General features: G+C 48.0%; 1 protein-coding gene across 2 annotated transcripts in view; it reads left to right on the forward strand.

The window, feature by feature from the left end:
* The window catches only part of EFHD1 (EF-hand domain family member D1), a 44,057-nt gene that overhangs the window by 18,216 nt on the left and 5,004 nt on the right, over nt 1-20,837 (forward strand). The window contains exons 2-3 of one of the 2 annotated variants that reach the window (XM_006042662.4): nt 7,156-7,303; nt 15,286-15,420. In XM_006042662.4, the coding sequence (XP_006042724.3) occupies nt 7,156-7,303; nt 15,286-15,420 (283 nt within the window). The remainder of the gene's footprint in view (nt 1-7,155; nt 7,304-15,285; nt 15,421-20,837) is intronic. The other variant, XM_006042663.4, reaches the window with a different exon arrangement.

The following is a 20,837-nucleotide window of genomic DNA, read 5'->3' on the forward strand; positions in this document are numbered from 1 at the left end:
CAGAGCTGGTGGGTTATCTTTTTTGGCCCCTCGACAGCTCTGCACGGCACAGACAGCTCAGTGATAGTCTGCAGTGGGCTTGCCAGCCCGTCTCTCCCAAGTGAATGGCAAGGCTGGGACTGCACCCAGGCCTGTATCTGCAGGGCCATGTGCACCTCTGAGGGGACTGGAATCTCCCCCCTCACAGATCCTGGAGAATAGCAAGAGGAAGAGAACCTTTCTATGTGGACCTTTCAAAGCAAAAGCAAGAGAAAAAGCTCACCAATCCAGAAGAGGGCTAGAAGGAAGCTCTAGGAGACAAACAGGGTTGGGGTGGGGCAGGGGGTGTCTTGGGACCATGAGTGGCTTTTCTTTTTAATATCCTAGACTGCCTTTAAGAGGGAAAATGTGGGTTAAAATTTAAATTATAGGGGGGAAAAAAACTGGTGAATGGAGCTAAGATGTTGGTAGAGGAGAAGCCAAGGACTTAAGGGGATGTCGACAAGCCTGGGAGCATTTGAAATAGTATATAAACTGTGGAGGGGCGAGGAAAGGAAGTATTTGAACGCTTTGAAAATATTTAGATGCAGTTCAAGCCAGTCTTGTAGGGAGAAGGCAAGCCCCACACGTGGAGGACTGAGCAACGCGGCTCCTGTTACCTCTGCCAACGTCATCAGATACAAATTGTAAAACATCTAACTCTCACAGTTAACTAGTGATCTGTTTGTTGGAATATCGTGTATGCACTCTATCACCACCTGTCAAGAGGGGTGACTAATAACCACCTCACAGCCCTGCTGAATTAAATAAGGTGATTTAGCACAGTGCCTGGCACTTAGGAAGTGCTCAATAAAGAGTAAACGCAGGCGTCTATTATTAATTCTTTGTAGGAATGTTGAAAGGGTTCCTGTATGAGACAATGTGTGCGAACTGCAAAGCAGACCAATGGTAGTTACTAGGTGCTTTGAACCCCATTGTCTGCGCCTATGACAGATGCTTTGAGAGGAGCAGATAAAACCACGAGGTGATGAGGGGGGCACCTGGGAGGGTTTTTCTGCCTCCCTTGCAAATGCAGGCCCTGGAGGAGGTGGCTGTGGACCAACCCTCAGAGACGGTCACTTTAAAGGGAGGATTACGAATCCCAGTTCCAAAGGGAGGGCGGGGACACCACTAATGTGGTCTCTTTCTAGTCTGGCCGGGACTTAACGATGGCACTTGGCCGGTGCTTCAGGCAGGAACAAAGGGACGCAGTCTTTGCTGGGTCCCTGGGAGTGGAGGCGCTGGCTGGCTCGTGACCCCTGTCTTCCCTGCCCCTCTTCGCTCGGAGACATCCCCTCTCTGTCCACAGACGGGCATTATTCCTGGGCCAAACTGGGGCCCTCTGGATGGATGGCGGACCCTTTCCTCCGCCTGGGATTTGCCCTCCGAGGTGGTGGGCCTCTGCCCCCACTATGGTCAACCCCCAATTTCCTGCCTATTTAAAGAAATGTGAATTCCTTTCACCTGTTGCCCAGCCTTCGCCAAGGCCATTTCTCACACATTTGCCCTTTGTTCTTAGGCCTGGAAAGTATTTCAGGCTTGAGGGCTTAAGATAAGTTTTCCAACCTATCATGGCCCTTCTCAGTCAGAACCCCGCAGAAATGCTGGGGTAGGGTCTCCGAGCCCGTCGCTGCCCACGGCCCCAGCCTGACCGCACTTCGGGCTGGGGAGCCCGTGCTCGCTGTGGGCTCAAGTGATGGGGGGGTGGCCCTGGTCCTCCCGGCCCCCGCCGGGTGAGGACAAACTCCTGCCTTGTTCCCTGACCTTTTCTTATCTTGTCCCAGTTCATCTCTGGTTCCCGAGGCCCCCTCCCTTCTCCTCACTGTTGAGCATTTCAGCTGTTCTCATCTTCCCTTCATTTCCCTCCCTTTCTTCTCCGCATTCGGACCCCGGCCCTCAGTCTCTGCCCTGGAAGATCTGTATCTTGGATGTACCCCCTCTTCATGGCTTCCGTCTCCTCTGCAGACTTTGTTGGGACTGGCACCGTGTGCTGAGCAGAGGGCAGGGAACACCCGTCCACACTCTGGGCCTGAAGGGCAGAACACAGGGGCTGTTTACCTGGCTGCCTTTCTGAGGTAGCATTGCCCTGAGAAGCTGTTTCCCCAAGTGTTTTCCTTGGAACGATTGCTCAGAGGAGCCTCTCCTGAGTGGAAAGTCCCTGAACGCACAGGACTGTGTGGCCCGAGTGCTGTTTCCCTCGGACACATGACCGTATGGAAGGCTTTGGAAAGTTCCACACCAGAGAAGCCTGTTTACTTGGAGCAGGACTCCCTGTAACAGAGACCGTCCCTCCGGCCTGTTTGTGAGAGCTCTTCTCACTTCAGGTCTTGTGTTAGCTGTTTTTGCCAGAAACGTCTTCCTTGTTGTTGTCGCTAGGTCGTCTCCAACTCTTTGTGACCCTGTGGACTGCAGCTCGCAACGCTCAGAGAGGGCCTTCCCTGGGTGGGGAAGATCCCCTGGAGAAGGGCATGGCAACCCACTCCAGTGTTCTGGCCTGGAGAATCTCATGGACAGAGGAGCCTGGCGGGCTGCAGTCCGTAGAGGCTCAGAGTCGGACACAAGTGAAGTGAATTAGCACGCGTGCCAACAATGATAAACAGTAACTCCTGGCTCCCCACTCTCTCCGCCACCATTCTCCTTTCTGTCTGTGAATCTGACTATTCTCGGAATGTCAGGCAGCTGGAATCATGCAGAATTTGTCCTTTTGCGTCTGACTGACCTTCACTTAGCGTAATGTCTTCGAGGTTCGTTCGTGCTGTGATGGGGGCCACTCTTGGTTGTGGTGCCTGGGCTTAGTGGCTCTGCAGCATGTGGGATCTTTTCCCAGATCGGGGGTTGAATGTGTGTCTCCTGCCTGGGCAGGCGGATTTACCACTGATCCAGCTGGGAAGCCCTGCCCCAGCAAATGTGATGGTCAGCACTCTTCCTAGGTGGCCTCCCTATACCTACCTAACAGGCCAGCCACTGAATTACATGGGCATCTACCCCTGTTTATCTTTCCCTCCAGAAGCCTGACAGAGGGCCTTGCTCATTCTGACAGTCAGTCCTGGTGTTCTGGTGGACCCACTTGACCATCTTGTTTCAAAAGCAAGTGAACCTGTGACTCAGCAGTTCTGCTCTGGGATATTAACCCAAAGGAAATGAAGGCATATGTCCATAGAAAAACTTGGACAGAAGTGTTCATAGCAGCATGATTCATCATAGCCAGAAGTGGAAGCAACTCAAATGTCTCTCAGCTGAAGAATGGATAAACAAAATTTGGTATATTTATACAATAGAATATTATTCAGCGATAAATAACAAGAATAAAATAGTGATTGATGTGTGCTACAACATGGGTGGACCTTGAAAACATTACCCTAAGTGAAGGAAGCCAGACCCAAAAAGTCACATATAGAATGATTCCATTTATATGAAAGGCCGAGAATAGGCAAATGCATAGAGACAGAAAGCAAGCTGGTAGTTGCAGGAGATTGAGAAGAGGGAATGGGGAACGACCACTGCAGGGCATGGAGTTCTTCTCAGGGTGATGAAAATGTTGAGGAGTTATTAATAGGCAGTGATGATGGTTCTACAATGTTGTGAGTATGCTAAAAATCACCGAGGTGTGCAATTTAAACTGAGCCACCATAGCTCAGTTGGTAAAGAATCCGCCTGCAATGCAGGAGACCCCAGTTCGATTCCTGGGTTTGGAAGATCTGGTGGAGAAAGGATAGGCTACCCACTCCAGTATTCTCGGGCTTCCCTGGTGACTCAACTGGTAAAGAATCCGCCTGCAATGCAGAAGACCTGGGTTCAATCCCTAGGTTCGGAAGATTCCCTGGAGAAGGGAAAGGCTGCCCACTCCAGTATTCTGGCCTGGAGAATTCCATGGACTGTATTGTCGATGGTATCGCAGAGAGTCGGACACGACTGAGCAACTTTCACTTCCACTGCAATTTAAAAGAGTGAATTTTGTGGTATATACATTGTATCTCAATAAAGCTGCTATTTTCAATGTTCAAACTCTTTAAAAAAATTCATTTATTTTTGACTACTCTGGGTTTTCATTGCTGTGCTTGGGCTTTCTCTACTGGTGGCAAGCAGGGGCTGCAGGCACTCGGGCTTAGTTGCTCCGAGGCATGTGGGATCTTCCTGAACCAGGGATTGAACCTGTGTCTCCGCTACTGGCAGGCGGATTCTTAACCACTGGACCACCAGGGAAGAATGATAAAACTATTATTATTTTTTTTTTTTAAGTTAAAAACCAAGAAAATACGGCCAATCCCTGAATCACTTTTAGGGAACCCCTGGCAATCACTGCTTCCTCTTTTAAGTGCTCACAAACCATCTGTTGATAATACTAGATCTAGAGCTAGTCCATCTATGATTTATAAACTCTGCCTGCTTCCTGGAAACCTCGCACACCTGGAAACCGCACTGGAACACCTATCTTGTCCTTCAGGGTTCTCGAAGCCCACCAAGAACTTCCAGGGGACTCTTCAGTGAACTTTAGCATCCTGCAACGTGATCCTTCCAGCCAAGAAGGTGGTGGGAGTCCAGGAGGAGCACAGAGCTGCCTGGAGGAGGTGGCGTCTGCTGAGGAACAGAGGGCAGACAGTGCTGTTGGAGATCAGAGAAAGGGGGGCAAGCTCCTTGGCTCCGGGGGACAGAAAAGACCGCCAAGGAGGGCGGGGTGGGGGTATGTTGTGCGTGGGAGGAACGGCATGAGCTGGCCACTGTGGCCGGAACACAGCACGCTGGGGAGTACTAGGCTTCATCTCCAGCAAGACCACGTGGGCCTCAAAATACCACCAGCCCACATGGTTAGATTTCTGGATGCCCACAGGCTGCGGGTGTGGTGTGGTTCCCAACAATGGTGGTTTCTTTTGTGGAATTGAGGGTGGGCAGGACAGACAGTCAAGAAGTCTGTTTTTTTGTTTGTTTGTTCATGTATTTAATTTTTTTTACCTGTGGTAAAATATACATAATGTTTACCATCTTAACCATTTAAGTGTTGAGATCACCATATGTTCACATTCTTGTGTAACCATCACCACCTTCCTATTCCAGGACCTTTTCCTCATCCCAAATTGAAACTCTAAACCATGAAACAGTATCTCCCACCCCACCCCCCTTTGCCCTGGTCTCTAGTAGCTACTCTAGGAATTCTAGAAATCTCACATAAGTGGAATTATGCAGGTTTGTCTTTTTGTGTCTGGTTTATTTCAGTCTTAACATAATGTTCTCAAGTTTCATCTGTGTTGGAGCATGTATTCAGTTCAGTCACTCAATCGTGTCCGACTCTTTTTGACTCCATGAACTGCAGCACACAAGGCTTCCCTGTCCATCACCAACTCCTGGAGCTTGCTCAAATTCATGTCCATCGAGTTGGTGATGCCATCCAACCATCTCATCCTCTGTTGTCCCCTTCTCTTCCTGCCTTCATTCTTTCCCAGCATCCGAGTCTTTTCCAGTGAGTCAGTTCTTTGCATCAGGTGGCCAAAGTGTTGGAGCTTCAGCTTCAACATCAGTCCTTCCAATGAATATTCAGGACTGATTTCCTTTAGGATGACTGGTTTAATCTCCGTGCAGTCCAAGGGACTCTCAAGAGTCTTCTCCAACACCACCAGTTCAAAAGCATCAATTCTTCTGTGCTCAGCTTTCTTTATGGTCCAACTCTCACATCCATACATGACTACTGGAAAAACCATGGCTTTGACTGTATGGACCTTTGTCAGCAAAGTACAGAATTTCATTTTTTAAATAATTTTATTTATTTATTTTTTTACCTCACTGGGTCTTTGTTGCTACAGGGGCTTTCTCTAGTTGCCACAAGTGGGCTTCTCATCGCAGTGGCCTTTCTTGTTGCAGAGCACAGGCTCCTCGGTGCTCAGGCTTTAGTAGTTGCTGTCCATGGGCTCAGTAGTTGTGGCTCCTGTGCTTAATTACTCTGCATCATGTGGAATCTTCCTGGACCAGGGATCAAACCCATGTTCCCTGCATTGGCATGTGGATTCTTATCCACTTCACCACCAGGAAAGACCAGAATTTCATTTTTTAAATGGAGAATAACGCGCTATTGCGTGAATATGTAATGTCCCATTGTATAGATATACCTCATTTTGCTTATCTGTTCATCCATTAGGGGATTCTGGGGTTGTTCCCATCTTTGGGCTGTTCTGAATGGATTTGATTTTAACGCATGACGTTCATACCGTAGTAACAAGGGATCTCTGGGGAGTGGAGAATAGGATGGATTTGCTGGGAGAAGAGCCAGGGAGTCTGTGAGAAGCTCCATAATAGCCCAAGTGTGTAGAGAAGGATGCTGTGGGTGAGGCTGGGTGGAGTGGCTGGGGCAGAAGAACAGAGGCTGGGAAGGCTCCCACGGGACTGACCCAGGCACTCAGGAGTACAGGGCAGGGTCAGGATCCCTGCCTTGGGGAGGCTGGGGTTACTTCTAGCTGGGGGGCTGGGGGCACAGTCAGCAGAAGTGCTGGCCCTGTGTGGAAACTTGGCCAAGAGTATTGTGCCAAGCCCCGGCTCACCTGTGACATCCGGGCATGACCATTCAGACCTGGGGACTGGATATCTGTGAGCCGGAGGGCGGAGCGTGAAACCAGAGTGCCAGGTCGGGAAAGCAGCTTCCAGAGACAGGAGACCTGTGGATGAGAGGAGAGGTGGGCGGGGACCCAGGGACGCGTGACTGAAGGAAGCTTCCAGAACCGTCAGTGTAATAGAGTGGGTGCATAGGGTGCCTTGTGCAGCCCTGGACAATGGAAGGTGCAGCCCTTCCGTTGTCCAACGTTAGGAGCTTCTGTGGACGTTTGTTGACCGAAACAGGGAAAAATAAAGGTAAACAGGCATGTTTTTCATCCTCAGGAAACTTACGGCCTAATTAAGGCGTTAACAGATATGAAAACACTCCTGGAGTCCAAGACACGCTTTGAGTCGGATCCTGCAGAGTCCAGAGGTGTTGAAGGAGAGGCAGGGGACCCTTCCAACGCAGTGACCCTGGTGGGCACTGCAAGGCAGGAGTTGTTTGAGTCGTTTTTCAGTAACTAAAGCCAAAAGCATCTTGCATTTGGTAGATTAACAAGTGTCTTTTGGTCCTGGCCATGGCCATCCCTCACCAGCGTCCTGCGTTTGACCCCACAGGTATGACGCTGGAAGGGATGGCTTCATTGACCTGATGGAGCTGAAGCTGATGATGGAGAAGCTGGGGGCCCCCCAGACCCACCTGGGCCTGAAGAGCATGATCAAGGAGGTGGACGAGGACTTTGATGGCAAACTCAGCTTCCGTGAGGTACCTGCATCCTGCTGGCCCTGAGCCCCTGGAGGGGGAGGGTGACTACACAATGGCTTGGGCCCCTCTAGAGAGCTGCTTGGATATTTAACCTGCAGTTCTGCTTTTTAACATATCTTTAAGGAGCTAGTGAGCCACAGTGCTAGCATGAGAAAACACTCAGCAAGCAGTTTGAAAGTCACTTTGGGTAGGATAGCCTCCTTTGGGTAAAATGGTAAGTATTGAGAAATCTGGAAGGATGTTCACCAAAACATTCATAGTGAATATTTGTGGGTGCAAAGTTTTGGTGGTTTTTAGTTTCACACTTTAAAAATATATTTAAACTGTTAATTTTTATCTTGTTGTTGTTTAGTCACTAAGTCCTGTCCGACTCTTTGCAAACCTGTGGATATAGCCCGCCAGGCTCCTCTGTCCATGGGATTTCCCAGGCAAGAATGCTGGAGTGAGTTGCCACTTCCTTCTCCAGGGGATCTTCCTGACCCAGGGAACGTACCCTCATTTCCTGCTTGGCAGATGGATTCTTTACCACTGAACTACCTGGAAAGCCCATTAATTTTTAAAATAAGCATTTTAAAGTAGTTTTTTTAAAAAAACAATTAAACAAAGGGTCTTACTTTCTGCCCCTGAACCTTCTCCTCCAAACAAGTCCAGGATAGGTTTTTGGTCTTTGGACCCCTGGAATTGTGGGCAAAATTGTATACATATAGATATATTCCTGGAAGAGTGCACATAGATTCACCTGATTTCCCAATGGGTGAACACCTCAGCCATTTTTACTTTGGGGAATAAATCTCAAGGCCACTGGGTTTCTTCCATGGCAAGAATGCAGCTCCACAAGGAAGGGAATTGCATGTCTTGTGTGTTTGAGTTTTATTGAAAGGTTTTTAGATATATCCATGACTGAGCAACTGAACTAACGAACTAATGACCTGGTATTAGAATAACTTTGGCAAGACCATCCAGGCTGAAGGTTTGGACATTAGCCCAGCTGCTGTGGTCTCGTTTTCAATCGTGTCTCTTTTGGGACCCTTGGAAGCTGAAAGAAGAGAAGACAGTCCTTGTCTTCTGGTGTTTAACCTTTATTATTCCAGAAACAGTGGAGTGCTGGCATCCTGGTTTCTGAGGGTGAGAACTTTGGCCAAATACTGGTCTTCTGTCCAGGCTAGATAGGGCCTTTGGATGCTGTTCTTGGTTGTGGGGGTGGCGGGGGGGGTGGGGGCGGTTCTCTCTGAAGCTGAGTTTGGAGCCATGAGTCCCTTCCCCAGATGACTGTGCCTCTCACTGCTCACAGATCAACTTCAGAATCCCCCATCTCTTCCTTTCCTCAACTGGCTGATGTGGAGATAGATCATGGAAAACCTGTGCTGGGCGTAACCCTCAGGATAATCTGCTGCCAGACTTCTCATTTCAGAGCTAAGGAGCTAGAAGACCGAAAAAGTCAGCACTTGTCTGAAATCAGATCCCGGCTCAGGGCTGGGCCTAGGAGACAGCCTGCCACCATCATTTACCACATTCAACTTTGCAGCTGCCTCTCTGGTTCCCTTGCCTCTCATTTGTATTACTACAAATTAGTAATAATAATAATATCAATCCTTTGTATTATTCATGCATCATGCTAGGCATTAGCTCTTTCTTTCCAATGTCTCAAGTAGTAAAGAATCAGCCTGAAATGCAGACGACGTGGGTTCGATCCCTGGGTTGGGAAGATACCCTGGAGGAGGAAATGGCAACCCACTCCAGGATTCTTGCCTATGGAATCCCATGGACAGAGGAGCCTGGCAGGGTACAGTTTATGGGTCACAAAGAGCCGGACATGACTGAGCACACATAACAACGACAACAATAATCTGGGTACCCCTGGGATATAGAAAGTAAAGGATTTTGCCTTGGTGAAGCTTTGGAGGCACTGCTGGGGAAAGAACTTCTGTGGCAAAGTTTTAACCTCAGGGGAATGGAAATCAAGGGTGCTTAGACGTCTGTGCAAGTCACCAGCTGAAAATCCCTCCCCTCTGTTTGACCCAGGAGCCTCGCGCATGCACCCCTCTCTATTTCCAAGATGCTCAGTTAGCTTTTTTTTTTTTTTTTTTTTCTCAGTTAGCTTTTGATGAGCTGCTGGTTTGGCCATTTCGATCTGAGGCTTGGACATTTCCAGAGGGTTTCGTTGTGGGTACTCAACCCACCTACAGGTCTTCAGGGGTGTTCATGTTCAGTCCTTTGTCAATTCAGAGCCCCACTGTGGCTGCATCTCTAGGAGCCGTGCCCAGAGGTACAGATTTGGAAGTGTGGATGCGTCGCCACACAATACTCCACAGCCCAACCTCCTGCTCTTAGGATTTCACTCTGCTGGTGTCCACCCATGTTGTAAGCCACCAGTGGGCTGATGCTGAGTTTGTGTAATGAAAAGAGGTGTACATTCCAACCTCCATCTTCTACACAGAGCTGCATAACTGGAACACATTATTTCTCAGCCTCAGTTTTTATGTCCTTAAAATAGGGCTGTTAACAGCTTTTGCTCGGGACTGTTTTGAGGATAAAGTTCTCTTTCTATGCCTCTATCAGTTAGAATGCTTGACTGCTAGTGATGGAAAGAGAATGCTAACTAATTTAAACAAGGAAAGAACCAGTGACTCTTGGTTCACATACCTAGGAGATGAAGTGAAAGTGTTTTAGACATAAGTAATCAGTAATTTTCTCTTGCTGTACCTTGACTGTGCTTTTTTCTACATCCTTTCTTTCCAGATAAGGTGTTGTCCCTGGTGCCTGCCATGATGGTTGCTGGCAGCTCCAGGCTACATTGCCCCAGGGGATGGAGGGCTACTTTATCCCAGAATCCATAGCAGTCTCAGAAGAAGGCTTCTGATTGGCCCTCATAGGGGTACTTGCCCACCTCCTGGACCAATCATTGCATCCAGGATACTGTGATTGGTTAGATCCAGGTCATGTGCCACAGGGCATCATGAAACAGCTCCACCACCATCATCACATGGGGCAGGAGTTGCCAGTAGACAAAATGTCTCATTTCTAAAGTGCCTTCCTGACCTGACACTTAGTGGGTACTTGGTGAGTTTATATTCCCTTTCTTTTTTTTTTTTTTGGATTAACTTGACTGAAGTGAGTTACATCTAAAGAAAAGCCCTTTGATACAGAAAATGTCTCTATTAAGCACCAGTTTGCTACTTTCCCCCAACCTTCAAGGGAATTGATCTTTCTTTTAAACCATTTCTTTTCCAATTATGAAAATAATATGTGCACATTCGGGGTATTTAACAAAATGGCACACGTGGAGCCTTTAAAAACGATGATCTAGCACAGTGTTTGATGACCAGAGGACAAATGTCAACAGTGTGAGAAGCAGGAACAAAAGCATATTTCCAAACCGTGTGTAAAAGGTAATTGTCTGCGTTTATAGTTTATGTACATGTACAGACATGTAGGAGAAGTCACAGGACGCACTGGAGTTAGCAGTTCTGTCTCCGTAGCTCTAGGGATCTAGAATCGGATTCCAGGCACTCCCCACCTCAGTCTCCTTTGGAGGCAGACAGAGAGGCCTTAATATCTTCCTCCCTTTTTCTTGTAGTCCTTACTAATTCCATTACATCTGTCTCAAAGCAGAATTGCTCCAAGACCAGATGTGTGGTGATTTTGTACAAAGGCTGGATAAGGGGTTTACTAGATTACCTGTCAGTCCTGGGAACTGGGTGGCTTCCCAGGTGGTTCAGTGGTAAAGAATCCACCTGCCAGTGCAGGAGACCCAGGAAGGAAGATTCCCCTGGAGGAGGAAATGGCAACCCACTCTGGTATTCTTGCTGGGAAAATCCCATGGACTGGGGAGCCTGGCAGGTTACAATCCATAGGGTCTCAAAGAGTCAGGCACAAGTGAGCACGCGCACTCATGCACGCACAAGCACACACTGGAAACTGTAGGTCTTCTTTTCTCCTCCCACCCTACCCTCCCTGAGAGGGTCCCTGGCAGCCCTGGCTGTCCTGGGTTGCACCCCGGTCTGTTTATGGTTGATTGGACTGTGGGTGGACCCGTGGCCAGATTAGGTCAATTGGATTCTGTATCTGGGAATTTGGGGCTGGTATTTGGCATACTGGCTCTGCAGGTGGCTGTTCCTGCAAGGATAATTCAGTGTGGAGTGGTCATTTTCTACCATGTGGTCCAGACACAAGAGCTTGAGAGAGAATGTGGCCTCCAGTCTTGAACACATTGGCTCTCCCCATTCCAATCTTCGTCCAGACCACTGTATTTTGCCCTTGGCTTTTGAGATATCCTATTTGTATAATGAATACTTCCTTTTTGCTTAAGCCAACAAGTGTGTTTCTGTCACTCGCCTCCTAAAAGCTCTAACTAATGTGGGCAAGTGTTTGTATCACCAGTCAGAGCCACGGAATTAAAGTTCTCTTAAATTCATCACAAGCATTTGCTAGCTCATGTCTGAAACTGCTTTTTAGCTTTGTGAGTTCTCTCTGTTTCTTTGTTTTCTGCTTCTCCTTCCCTCCCCCCTCTTTGCTCAGAGTCACAGCTAGGACACTTTCCAATTCTCTACAACATACCAGTCTTTGTGGACTATAAATAGGAAGACAAACAAGGCTGGGCAGTTGGAGAAATTGTCATTCAGGGGTTGGTGATTGTGATACATTAAATGGGAAACCCTGGCGTGCTCTATGGAAGGCTGGAGAGTTTCGAGTTGAGCTTGATCTTTTTTCTTGAACTGGCTGGGGCAGGGAGACCCCCTAAGTTATGACAGAGCTGCTGGTGGTTACCTGTGAGCTGGCAGAGTTGAGAGTGAGCAGTTGTGGGCGGGATCCACTCGGGAAAGGACTGTTGAGGATTACTTTAAGCCCTTTTGTTGGTGGTGGTGTTTAGTCACTCAGTTGTGTCTGACTCTTTGCGATCCCATGGACTTTAGCCCACCAAGCTCCTCTGTCCATGGGACTTTTCAAGCAAGAATATTGGAGTGGGTTGCCATTTCTTCCTCCAGAGAATCTTCGCAAACCCTTCTGTAAACACCTACATTGTCATCTCTGCTGCAGAGTAAGAAAAATGAATTTTAGAGAAGAGACTCCCCTGCCCCAGGTCACTAGGGTTGGTGCTAGGCTGGGGGAGGTGCTCTGTCTTTCCTAAGCTCCGAAGGGGCAACCTGTTTTGTGTCCTCCTTATGAAGAACTGGGGAGGAGGGTGGCTTCTGCTAAGTGCTTTAAGGACACATAGGGGGCCGAGGGATGGTTGGGTATTTTACTCTTTCCCTCTGTCTGAGGCTCACGTGTGCAGGGCTCTTCAGTCTCTTCTGTGAGAGCCCACTCACCACCATCCCCCAGCCCCCTTGTCCCCCATCCTTTTCCTGGGGGAACCTCTCCTCGTTCAACAGGCTTGACTTCCAAGTCTTCTTTGGAGCCAGTGTTCTGGCTGTGAGAGTCTGCCGCAAACTGAGTCTTTGCCGGCCTCTAGTGAGAGAGTTTGAAGCTGCAGGTGGGTGACCGTGGCATTTCTGTCGAGCCAAGCTGACCACGGTGACGGCCTCCTCCGTGAAGCTGAAAGTCCTGCAACATCTTGCTTCACCAGTTGCTTTGTTTTTGGCGAAGTCCACAGCGGAGTTAGGACCCTCTCGAAGCAAGAATGACAAAGAAGGACTTGTTGGCAAGGCGTTTTGGGGGTGGTGATGATGGAAGCTCGGACTTTCACTTAATGAAACACGCTTCCCTCTAGGCATTAAGAGACACTCAAGTTGGAATTTGGGAAAAGTGCATTGAGCTTGTCTTACCTCCCACTCTGCTTTAGAAAATGTTCTTTCCTCTTGGTGAAGACAATCTTTAGAGGAAAATTGAAATTTCCCTTTAGGCATACATATTTTGTGTGTGTGTGTGCGCTCAGGTGCTAAGTTGTGTCTGACTCTTTGCAACCCCATGGACTGTAGCCCACCAGGCTCCTCTGTCCATGGGTTCCTCCAGGCAAGAATACTGGAGTGGGTTACCATTTCCTCCTCCAGGGCATCTTTCCCAACCCAGGGATCGAGCCCACATCTCCTGCCTTGGGAGGGGGATTCTCTACCACTGAGCCACCTGAGAAGATCTATTCTTCTTAGATGGATAAATTATGCAAGTGGTATAGAAGCTATTTGACAAATTCACAAAAAATTTTAAAGAAGAGAGGTTAAAAAGCCATAAAACTGCCTTGGGGGTGATGGAAGGACATGCAAGGGGTGAGATAGAGCAAGCACTGCTCTTTCAGGTTGACCTATTTGTTTATTTAAAAATGTATCCTCCAGAGTATTGTATGTATTGTATTCTCTTAGTACAGACTGACTTGAAAGACAAATTCATTCAGATCACATTTTGAATCTTCAGGAAGATGATGGATTATTCAGTAAGTGGTGTGGGGATTACTAACTAACCATGTGGAAGAAAATAAGGTTAATGATCAACTTCACATGACAGATCAGAATAAATTTCAGAGATTAAATATTTACATGTTTTTTTTTTTTAAAGAGTCCTAAAAGCTGTAGACAAAAACACAGGTTTTTTTATTGTTTCTGTAACCTTGGTGGCAAGGAAGGATTTTCTAAGCATAACACTGGTGAGAGAAAAGCAAAGATTGATAGCTTTTGAAAAACATTTCCACCGTAAACAAAGCTGAAAGGCAAGTGACAGAGCTAAAGTAGAAAACACCGAGGAAGGCAAATAGTTTAACGCCAAAATGGGACACAAATGGGAAATAGGAATGGTTTCTTAAAATGTCAGAAATATTAAGTTATTTAGTTTTAAAAGTAGTACCTACCAATCTACTGGACTGTTTCTTTCATGGCTGTTAAGTAGGATGTGGCCAGTTTTTTGCTTTTATGCATATTGCTTCTTCTTAAACCATTTTATGTAATGTTTTTATGCACTATAACATTTATGTGCATGTTTTAAGGGATGGATTCCAAGCAGGGGAATTAATGATTAGAAGGGTGAAAGCATTTTATTTTTGGTAAATATTTCCAAAACGCCCTCCAAAAATTTTAATTCAGGTTACACTCTCATCAACATGAGGGTGCCCCTTCCCCTACATCCCTGTGAGAAGATGGGCCTTTAAAAAAAAAAAAAATTATGTATTTGTTCGTTTATTGGCTGCAGTGCGTCTTCATTGCCGCACATGGGTTTTCTCTAATTGCAGCCAGCGGGGGCCCCTCTCTGTTGCTGTGCGCAGGCCTCTCATTGCTGTGGCTTCTTTTGTTGCGAAACACGGGCTGTAGGGTGAGCAGGCTTCGGTAGTTGTAACCTCCGGGCTCTTAGAGCACAGATGCAGTACTTGTGGTACCCGGGCTTAGTTGCTCCTTGGCACGTGGCATCTTCCCAGACCAGGATCAAGCCGGTGTCCCTTGCATCGCAAGGCGGAGGCTCAACCACTAGACCACCAGGGAAGCCCCTTGTTTTTGTTTTTTTGACTGTGTCTCGAGGCATATGGGAGAAGGCGATGGCACCCCACTCCATACTCTTGCCTGGAAAATCCCATGGATGAAGGAGCCTGGTAGGCTGCGGTCCATGGGGTCGCTAAGAGTCGGACACGACTGAGCGACTTCACTTTTACTTTTCACTTTCCTGCATTGGAGAAGGAAATGGCAACCCACTCCAGTGTTCTTGCGGCAGAATCCCAGGGACGGGGGAGCCTGGTGGGCTGCCGTCTATGGGGTCACACAGAGTTGGACACGACTGAAGTGACTTAGCAGCAGCAGCGAGGCATATGGGATCTCAATTTCCCCTACCAGGGATCAAAGCCACATCTCCTGCAGTGGAAGCACGGAGTCTTAACCACTGGACTTCCAGGGAATTTCCCCATGTTTTCAGTGTTGACAGTGTGATAAGGGAAAAAATAGCTTGTCATGTGGACACGTATACACCCTTTGTAATAGGTGTGGCTATAATGGCTGTAGCTCGGGTCAGAGGGGCCTGTAAATCTCTCGGTGACGTTGACTTTGACCCTTACCGACCTCCCCCTGCAGTTCCTGCTTATATTCCACAAGGCCGCCGCGGGCGAACTGCAGGAGGACAGCGGGTTGATGGCACTGGCGAAGCTTTCTGAGATCGATGTTGCCCTGGAGGGCGTCAAAGGTGCCAAGGACTTCTTTGAAGCCAAGGTAGGTGCCTCCTTCCTGCACGGCACAGTCCCTCTGTCCCTGCTCCCTGCCCAGCGAGCTCCTAGCCGGCGACCAGCTCATCAGGACGAGGGAAACGGCGCTCGCTTGAGCATGTGAGACGGTAGGGAAAGGAGAGTGTGTGTCTGTGTGCCATCTGAAAATTAAAAACAAAATGGGAAAATGGCCAAATGGCAAATGCTTTGGATCCTGGTTTCAGATTTTTTTTTCTTTTTTAAATTTTTGACTGTGCTGGGTCTGCATCACTTCTCGGGCTTTTCTCTAGTTGTGGTGTGCAGGTTCTCGCTGCAGTGGCTTCTCTTGTGAGGAGCACGGGCTCTAGGGCACTCGGGTTTCAGAAACTGCAGCATGTGGGCTCACTAGTTGGGGCTCCCAGGTTTTCTAAAGCACAGGCTCGATAGTTGTGGTGCATGAGCTTAATTGCTCAGTAGCATGTGGGATCTTCCCAGACCAGGGATCGAACCCGTGTCTCCTGCATCGACAGGCGGATTCTTTACCACTGAGCCATCAGGGAGGCTCCTGATATCAGATTCAAACAGGCTTGCTGGTGCAATGATCCCAGACGACTCTGGAGTCAGACTTTCCTAGAGAATTCCTCTCTACCCCAAACCACATGAGTTACTTGAAGGGCTACCTCTGTGTTTGCATCTTGGACACCTGTGTGTAAACAAGGACAAACGGGGCCCGAGAAGGCTCCCCTGTTGGCTTGCCCTGGATCAGAATTGTTATGTGCAGCGTTGACGATGCCAGGGAGCCGGGAAGGATTCTGCAGCATGTGGTCTTGGAGCCTTCTGGGTGCTTCTGCTCATTCATGAGTTCATACGGTCATTGAACGTTTCTGGAGATTTTGTCTCAGTCTGGGTGCTGTCATTTCCCTCCCCCCAGAGCACACTGGCAGAAAGAGAGATCAGGAAAACACTCCAAATGTCCCTCTGCAATTGCGGGTGGGATGGGGTGGGGGTGGGGCTGGGGAGATGGGTAGGGGGTGCAGTGGATAAGACCACCTGGTTCACATTCTGCCTCCTCCACTTAGCTGTCACCCGTCGGTGCCTCAGTTTCCTCATCTGTACCATGGAGTTGATAATGAGATCACCACGAGGATGAAATGCTTTCTTTCATCTGAAGCGTTTAGCAAGTGCCTGGCTCACGGAGTGCACCCCGTACATGATATGAGCTGCTGGGACTCCCGGCAGCTCCAGCCAGGGGCAGCCCCTTGTGCTGGTTGTTTAGTCTTCCTGATCCAGGGACTGAACGTATATCTCCTGCCCTGGCACACAGATTCTTTACCACTGAGCCACCACGGAAGCCCCCCATCTCCTGGCTTATCCCAGGAGTTTCTTTGCCCAGAAACACAGAGTCCTGGGTGACACAGCCCAGCTTGTTCAGGCCTCAAAGCAGCGTGCGCTCTCCACAGCTCTGTGATGCTGCGTGGAGACAGGAGACCAGCATCTTTCTGCCAGGCAGACCCTTATCCATCGCGCCACCAGGGAAGTCCCTGCCTCAAGGATTTTATCAGTCAGAGACCCTCGTGCCAATGCACATAGATGTATAGACAAAGCTTTTCATACAGTGAGGTTGGTAATAGAGGAGAACTGAACATAACGGAAATGTCTGTGACCCGGGAATTGAGTCCACTGTGGTTCACCCACACATTTGCATATGCTACAGCTCTTGAAGAATGAGATGCAGCTGCGTTTACGTTTGCTTATTGTTCAGTTGCTCAGTCGTGTCTGACTCTTTGCGACCCCATGGACTGCAGCACACCAGGCTTCCCTGCCCTTCACCATCTCCCGGAGTTGGCTCAAACTCATATCCATTGAGTCGGTGATGCCATCCAACCATCTTGTCCTCTGTCATCTCCTTATATGTGGACAGATGTCCAAAATGAATTAGGCAAAACAGTATGCTTGAAAGCCAATTTTGTGAAATAGTAAATACAACCTGGACAGTTTTATACCAAAGTATTAGTAATAGTGATGTCAGAGGGACTGACTTTTTAAAATAATTTTGTGAGGCTTTATAATGTGTGTGCATTATTTTTACAACCGGGAGAAAAGATGAAAAGAATAACAATAAATTTTTTTGAACTTGTTCTGTTTATACGTCTGCCTCCTCACCCACAGACTCAAAGGCAGAGTAGGTGTGTTACCTGTGTAATTACAGTGCCTGGCTAATAATGGCCCTCAAGAAGTGTTGGCATGAATGACAAATGGAGGAAATCATCGCCCGAATTTGGGAGAAGGCCATAAAGGAGCTGACATTCGCGACAGATGTTAAGAGATGAATGGGGATTCACCTTGTAATCAGGGAGGAGAAGGCGTTCCTGCCGTGGGAACTGTGAGAGCAAAGACTCTGAGGCATGGGGTGGGGAGGGGCAGGGAGGGCTTGGAGGCTGGCCCCTGTCTGTACTGGACGCAGCTGGACAGGAAGCTCTGAGTTCCCCTGAGGGTCAGGCTTTCCCCAGCCTGGGGATCACCAGAATTATCTGCTGACCAGCTTCCCAGGCCTCACCCAGCTCTCCCTGGGCTCTGCGGGAGGATTCAGTGCGTGGCCAGTCTTGGAGAGCAGGGCCTTGCTCTGATCAGCCTTGGGTACAACGGGGACAGGCTTGCCTGGGGAGAGACTGGACTCAGGGAGGCTCCGTAGACGCCTGGAGAAGAACTGTAGGTCCAACGAGGAGTGTGACAGTGGGCTGGGGAGGAGGTGGGATGAATCCCAACCCCTCTAGAGCTCTCAGTGTTGGGACTTCCCTGGTGGGCCTGTGGTTAAGACTCTCTTAAGTCCGAGGTGACTTCAGGCAAGGGAAAGACCTGCCCCTTTATCTGAAGGGCACACTATTGTTTGCTACTAGTTTCTGCTCAGTCCTGTTGGACAGAACTTGGCCACACCCCATTAAATGGGAGGCTACAGAATGCCTTTGTTTTCTTTCCTGGGGCTCCATGTGCCCAGCTGCAATTCTGATGCTAAGGAAGACAGGCATACTAGATACTGCAGTCATGGAATAATCTCTTCCACGCTTGTCCATTCCTGAACTGACTCCTGGCAAGGGCTGGAATATTGTTACTCTGATTGGCTTCTCTCCTTGAGCCCAGGGGTGAGGCCAGTCTCCCCTAGGCCCTTGGGCCATGTGCTAGGGAAGCATCATAGAAAGAAAGTGGGGGAGGATGGATGTTTCATGGACAACCAGCCACACAGACCACAGGCGCTATCTTCACGGGATACAAACTGACACCTGAGAACTAGTGGGAATTGACCAAGGGCAGAACGTCATGGTGACTAGAGTGGGAAAGGAAATAATCAGAGATACAAGGAAACTGGAGAAATGCTAATATGGAGGACAAGAGCAATTTCAAGAAGAGATTGAATCAGATGAGGTTGGGGCAGAGGTGTTGGGTCCAGCAAATGGGTCAGTGGAGAATTCTGAGAGATGAGGTTCACTATGGAGGGAGGGCAGATTGTAACAGGGTAAGGGGTGGGTGGCAGTTGGGGGGAAAGAGCCCTGATAGCTGGCTTTCTTGTCGAAGGTTGGCAGAGGAGGCCTATACAAAGCGGGGATGGTAGCTTAGGATCAGGAAAGAAACTTTTTTTTTTTTCTTTAGCCTAGGGAAGATAGATGTCGGCATGTTTCTAGGTCACAAGGAAGTGATCCAGGGAGAAGAAAACGCAAAGAATGGAGTGACTGATGGACAAGTACTCAGAGATCATAGAATCAAGAGGAGAGGTGGACTTTTATAGTGGAGGAGAAGGACCCCAAGTAAAGTACTTGCACAGGTCCCCAACTTTCCTCTGACCTGGCCAGGAATGGGTAGGTGGGGTGATTAGCAAACACATGAGTGTTGATGGTGACCCTCTGCTGACCGCTTCAGATTCAGGTCGAATCTAATCCTCATACAAGCTTTCTGCAGGTAGGTGTTATTGTCCCACTTTGCAGATGAGGAGACTGATGCATAGACAGTGGTTTGTTGATCGATGTTTAACAACTGGCTCTCTGGACAAAGAGTGTGTGTGTATACACACACACATATTTATATGGGCTTCCCTGATAGCTCAGTGGGTAAAGAATCCACCTGCAATTCAGGAGACCTCGGTTCGATTCCTGGGTTGGGAATATCTGCTGGAGAAGGGATAGGCTACCCACTCCAGTATTCTTGGGCTTCCCTTGTGACTCAGCTGGTAAGGAATCTCCTGCAAGGTGGGAGACCTGGGTTCACTCCCTGGGTTGGGAAGATTCCCTGGAGAAGGGAACTTATATAAGTTCTTATATATAAGAAGGCATATATATGCCTAAGTTTATTATATATTTTGCTGATAAAAAGGATACATAGCATGCAATGTACAAATAATATATACTATTTTTATTGTAGATTTCATATAGTCTATTTTTTTTAAATGGCGATGGTTTAGCTACTAAGTCATGTCCTATTCTTGCGACCCCATGGACTGGGAACCTACAAGGCTTCTCTGTCCATGGGATTCTCCAGGCAAGAATACTGGAGTGGTTTGCCATTTCTTTCTCCAGGGGATCTTCCCAACCCAGGAATCGAACCCAGGTCTCCTGCATTGCAGGCAGATTCTTTACTGACTGAGCTACAAGGGAAGCCAGAAGAGCAAAGTATTTTAAAAATACTTGTTTTTATTTATTGTGTTGTACCGGGTCTTCACTGTGGCATGCAAACTCTTAGTTGCAGAATGTGGAATCTAGTTCCCTGACCAGGGATTGAACTCCGAGCATTGGGAGCTCGGAGACTTAGTCACTGGGCTATCAGGGAAGCCCCCCCTTATAGGCTATCTATTCTTAAAGAATAACTCCTTGATTTTTGCTGGACTCTTGTGTCTGTAGGCAGTCTATGATTGCAACTGACAAAGGAATGTAGTTCCAACATGCATATTTTTAGTATTTTGTTTAATTTATAAGAAAAAAGTGAAAAGACATGTGTCAGAACTTCATTCATTCCTCAATGACGTGAGCAACATCCTTGCTGAATTCGATAGTAGTTGTTAAATATTGGAAGAACAGCCTTTCCGTTTTGGAGCCATTTATAATGTGAAGGCTACAGACACTACACATGTTTACCTTTAATCTGCATTTTTGACATTTTACCATCACTTTCTTAAGAAAAGATTGCCTAGACAGTCACTGAAAGAATAATCAAACCCTTGTTTGTAGCATTGTTCTTCCAAGGTGTGAATACCCCTCTTGGGATTGCTTTTAAAGCTACCCACAGGATGCCTTTGAATATGGAGTTGGGACAATTCATGGTACCAGGTCATCATACACGATTTTCCCCTTAGAGATGTGACAGATGCAGATAACCTTGAGGACACAGATAGTAGCAAATGAAGCACAATCACCAGAAAAAGGTGACTTTTAAGTATGTGTTACCTTTGCTTGTAATATA

The sequence above is a fragment of the Bubalus bubalis genome, chromosome 6 (genome assembly GCF_019923935.1).
Source record: "Bubalus bubalis isolate 160015118507 breed Murrah chromosome 6, NDDB_SH_1, whole genome shotgun sequence".
NCBI classification, from domain to species: domain Eukaryota; kingdom Metazoa; phylum Chordata; class Mammalia; order Artiodactyla; family Bovidae; genus Bubalus; species Bubalus bubalis.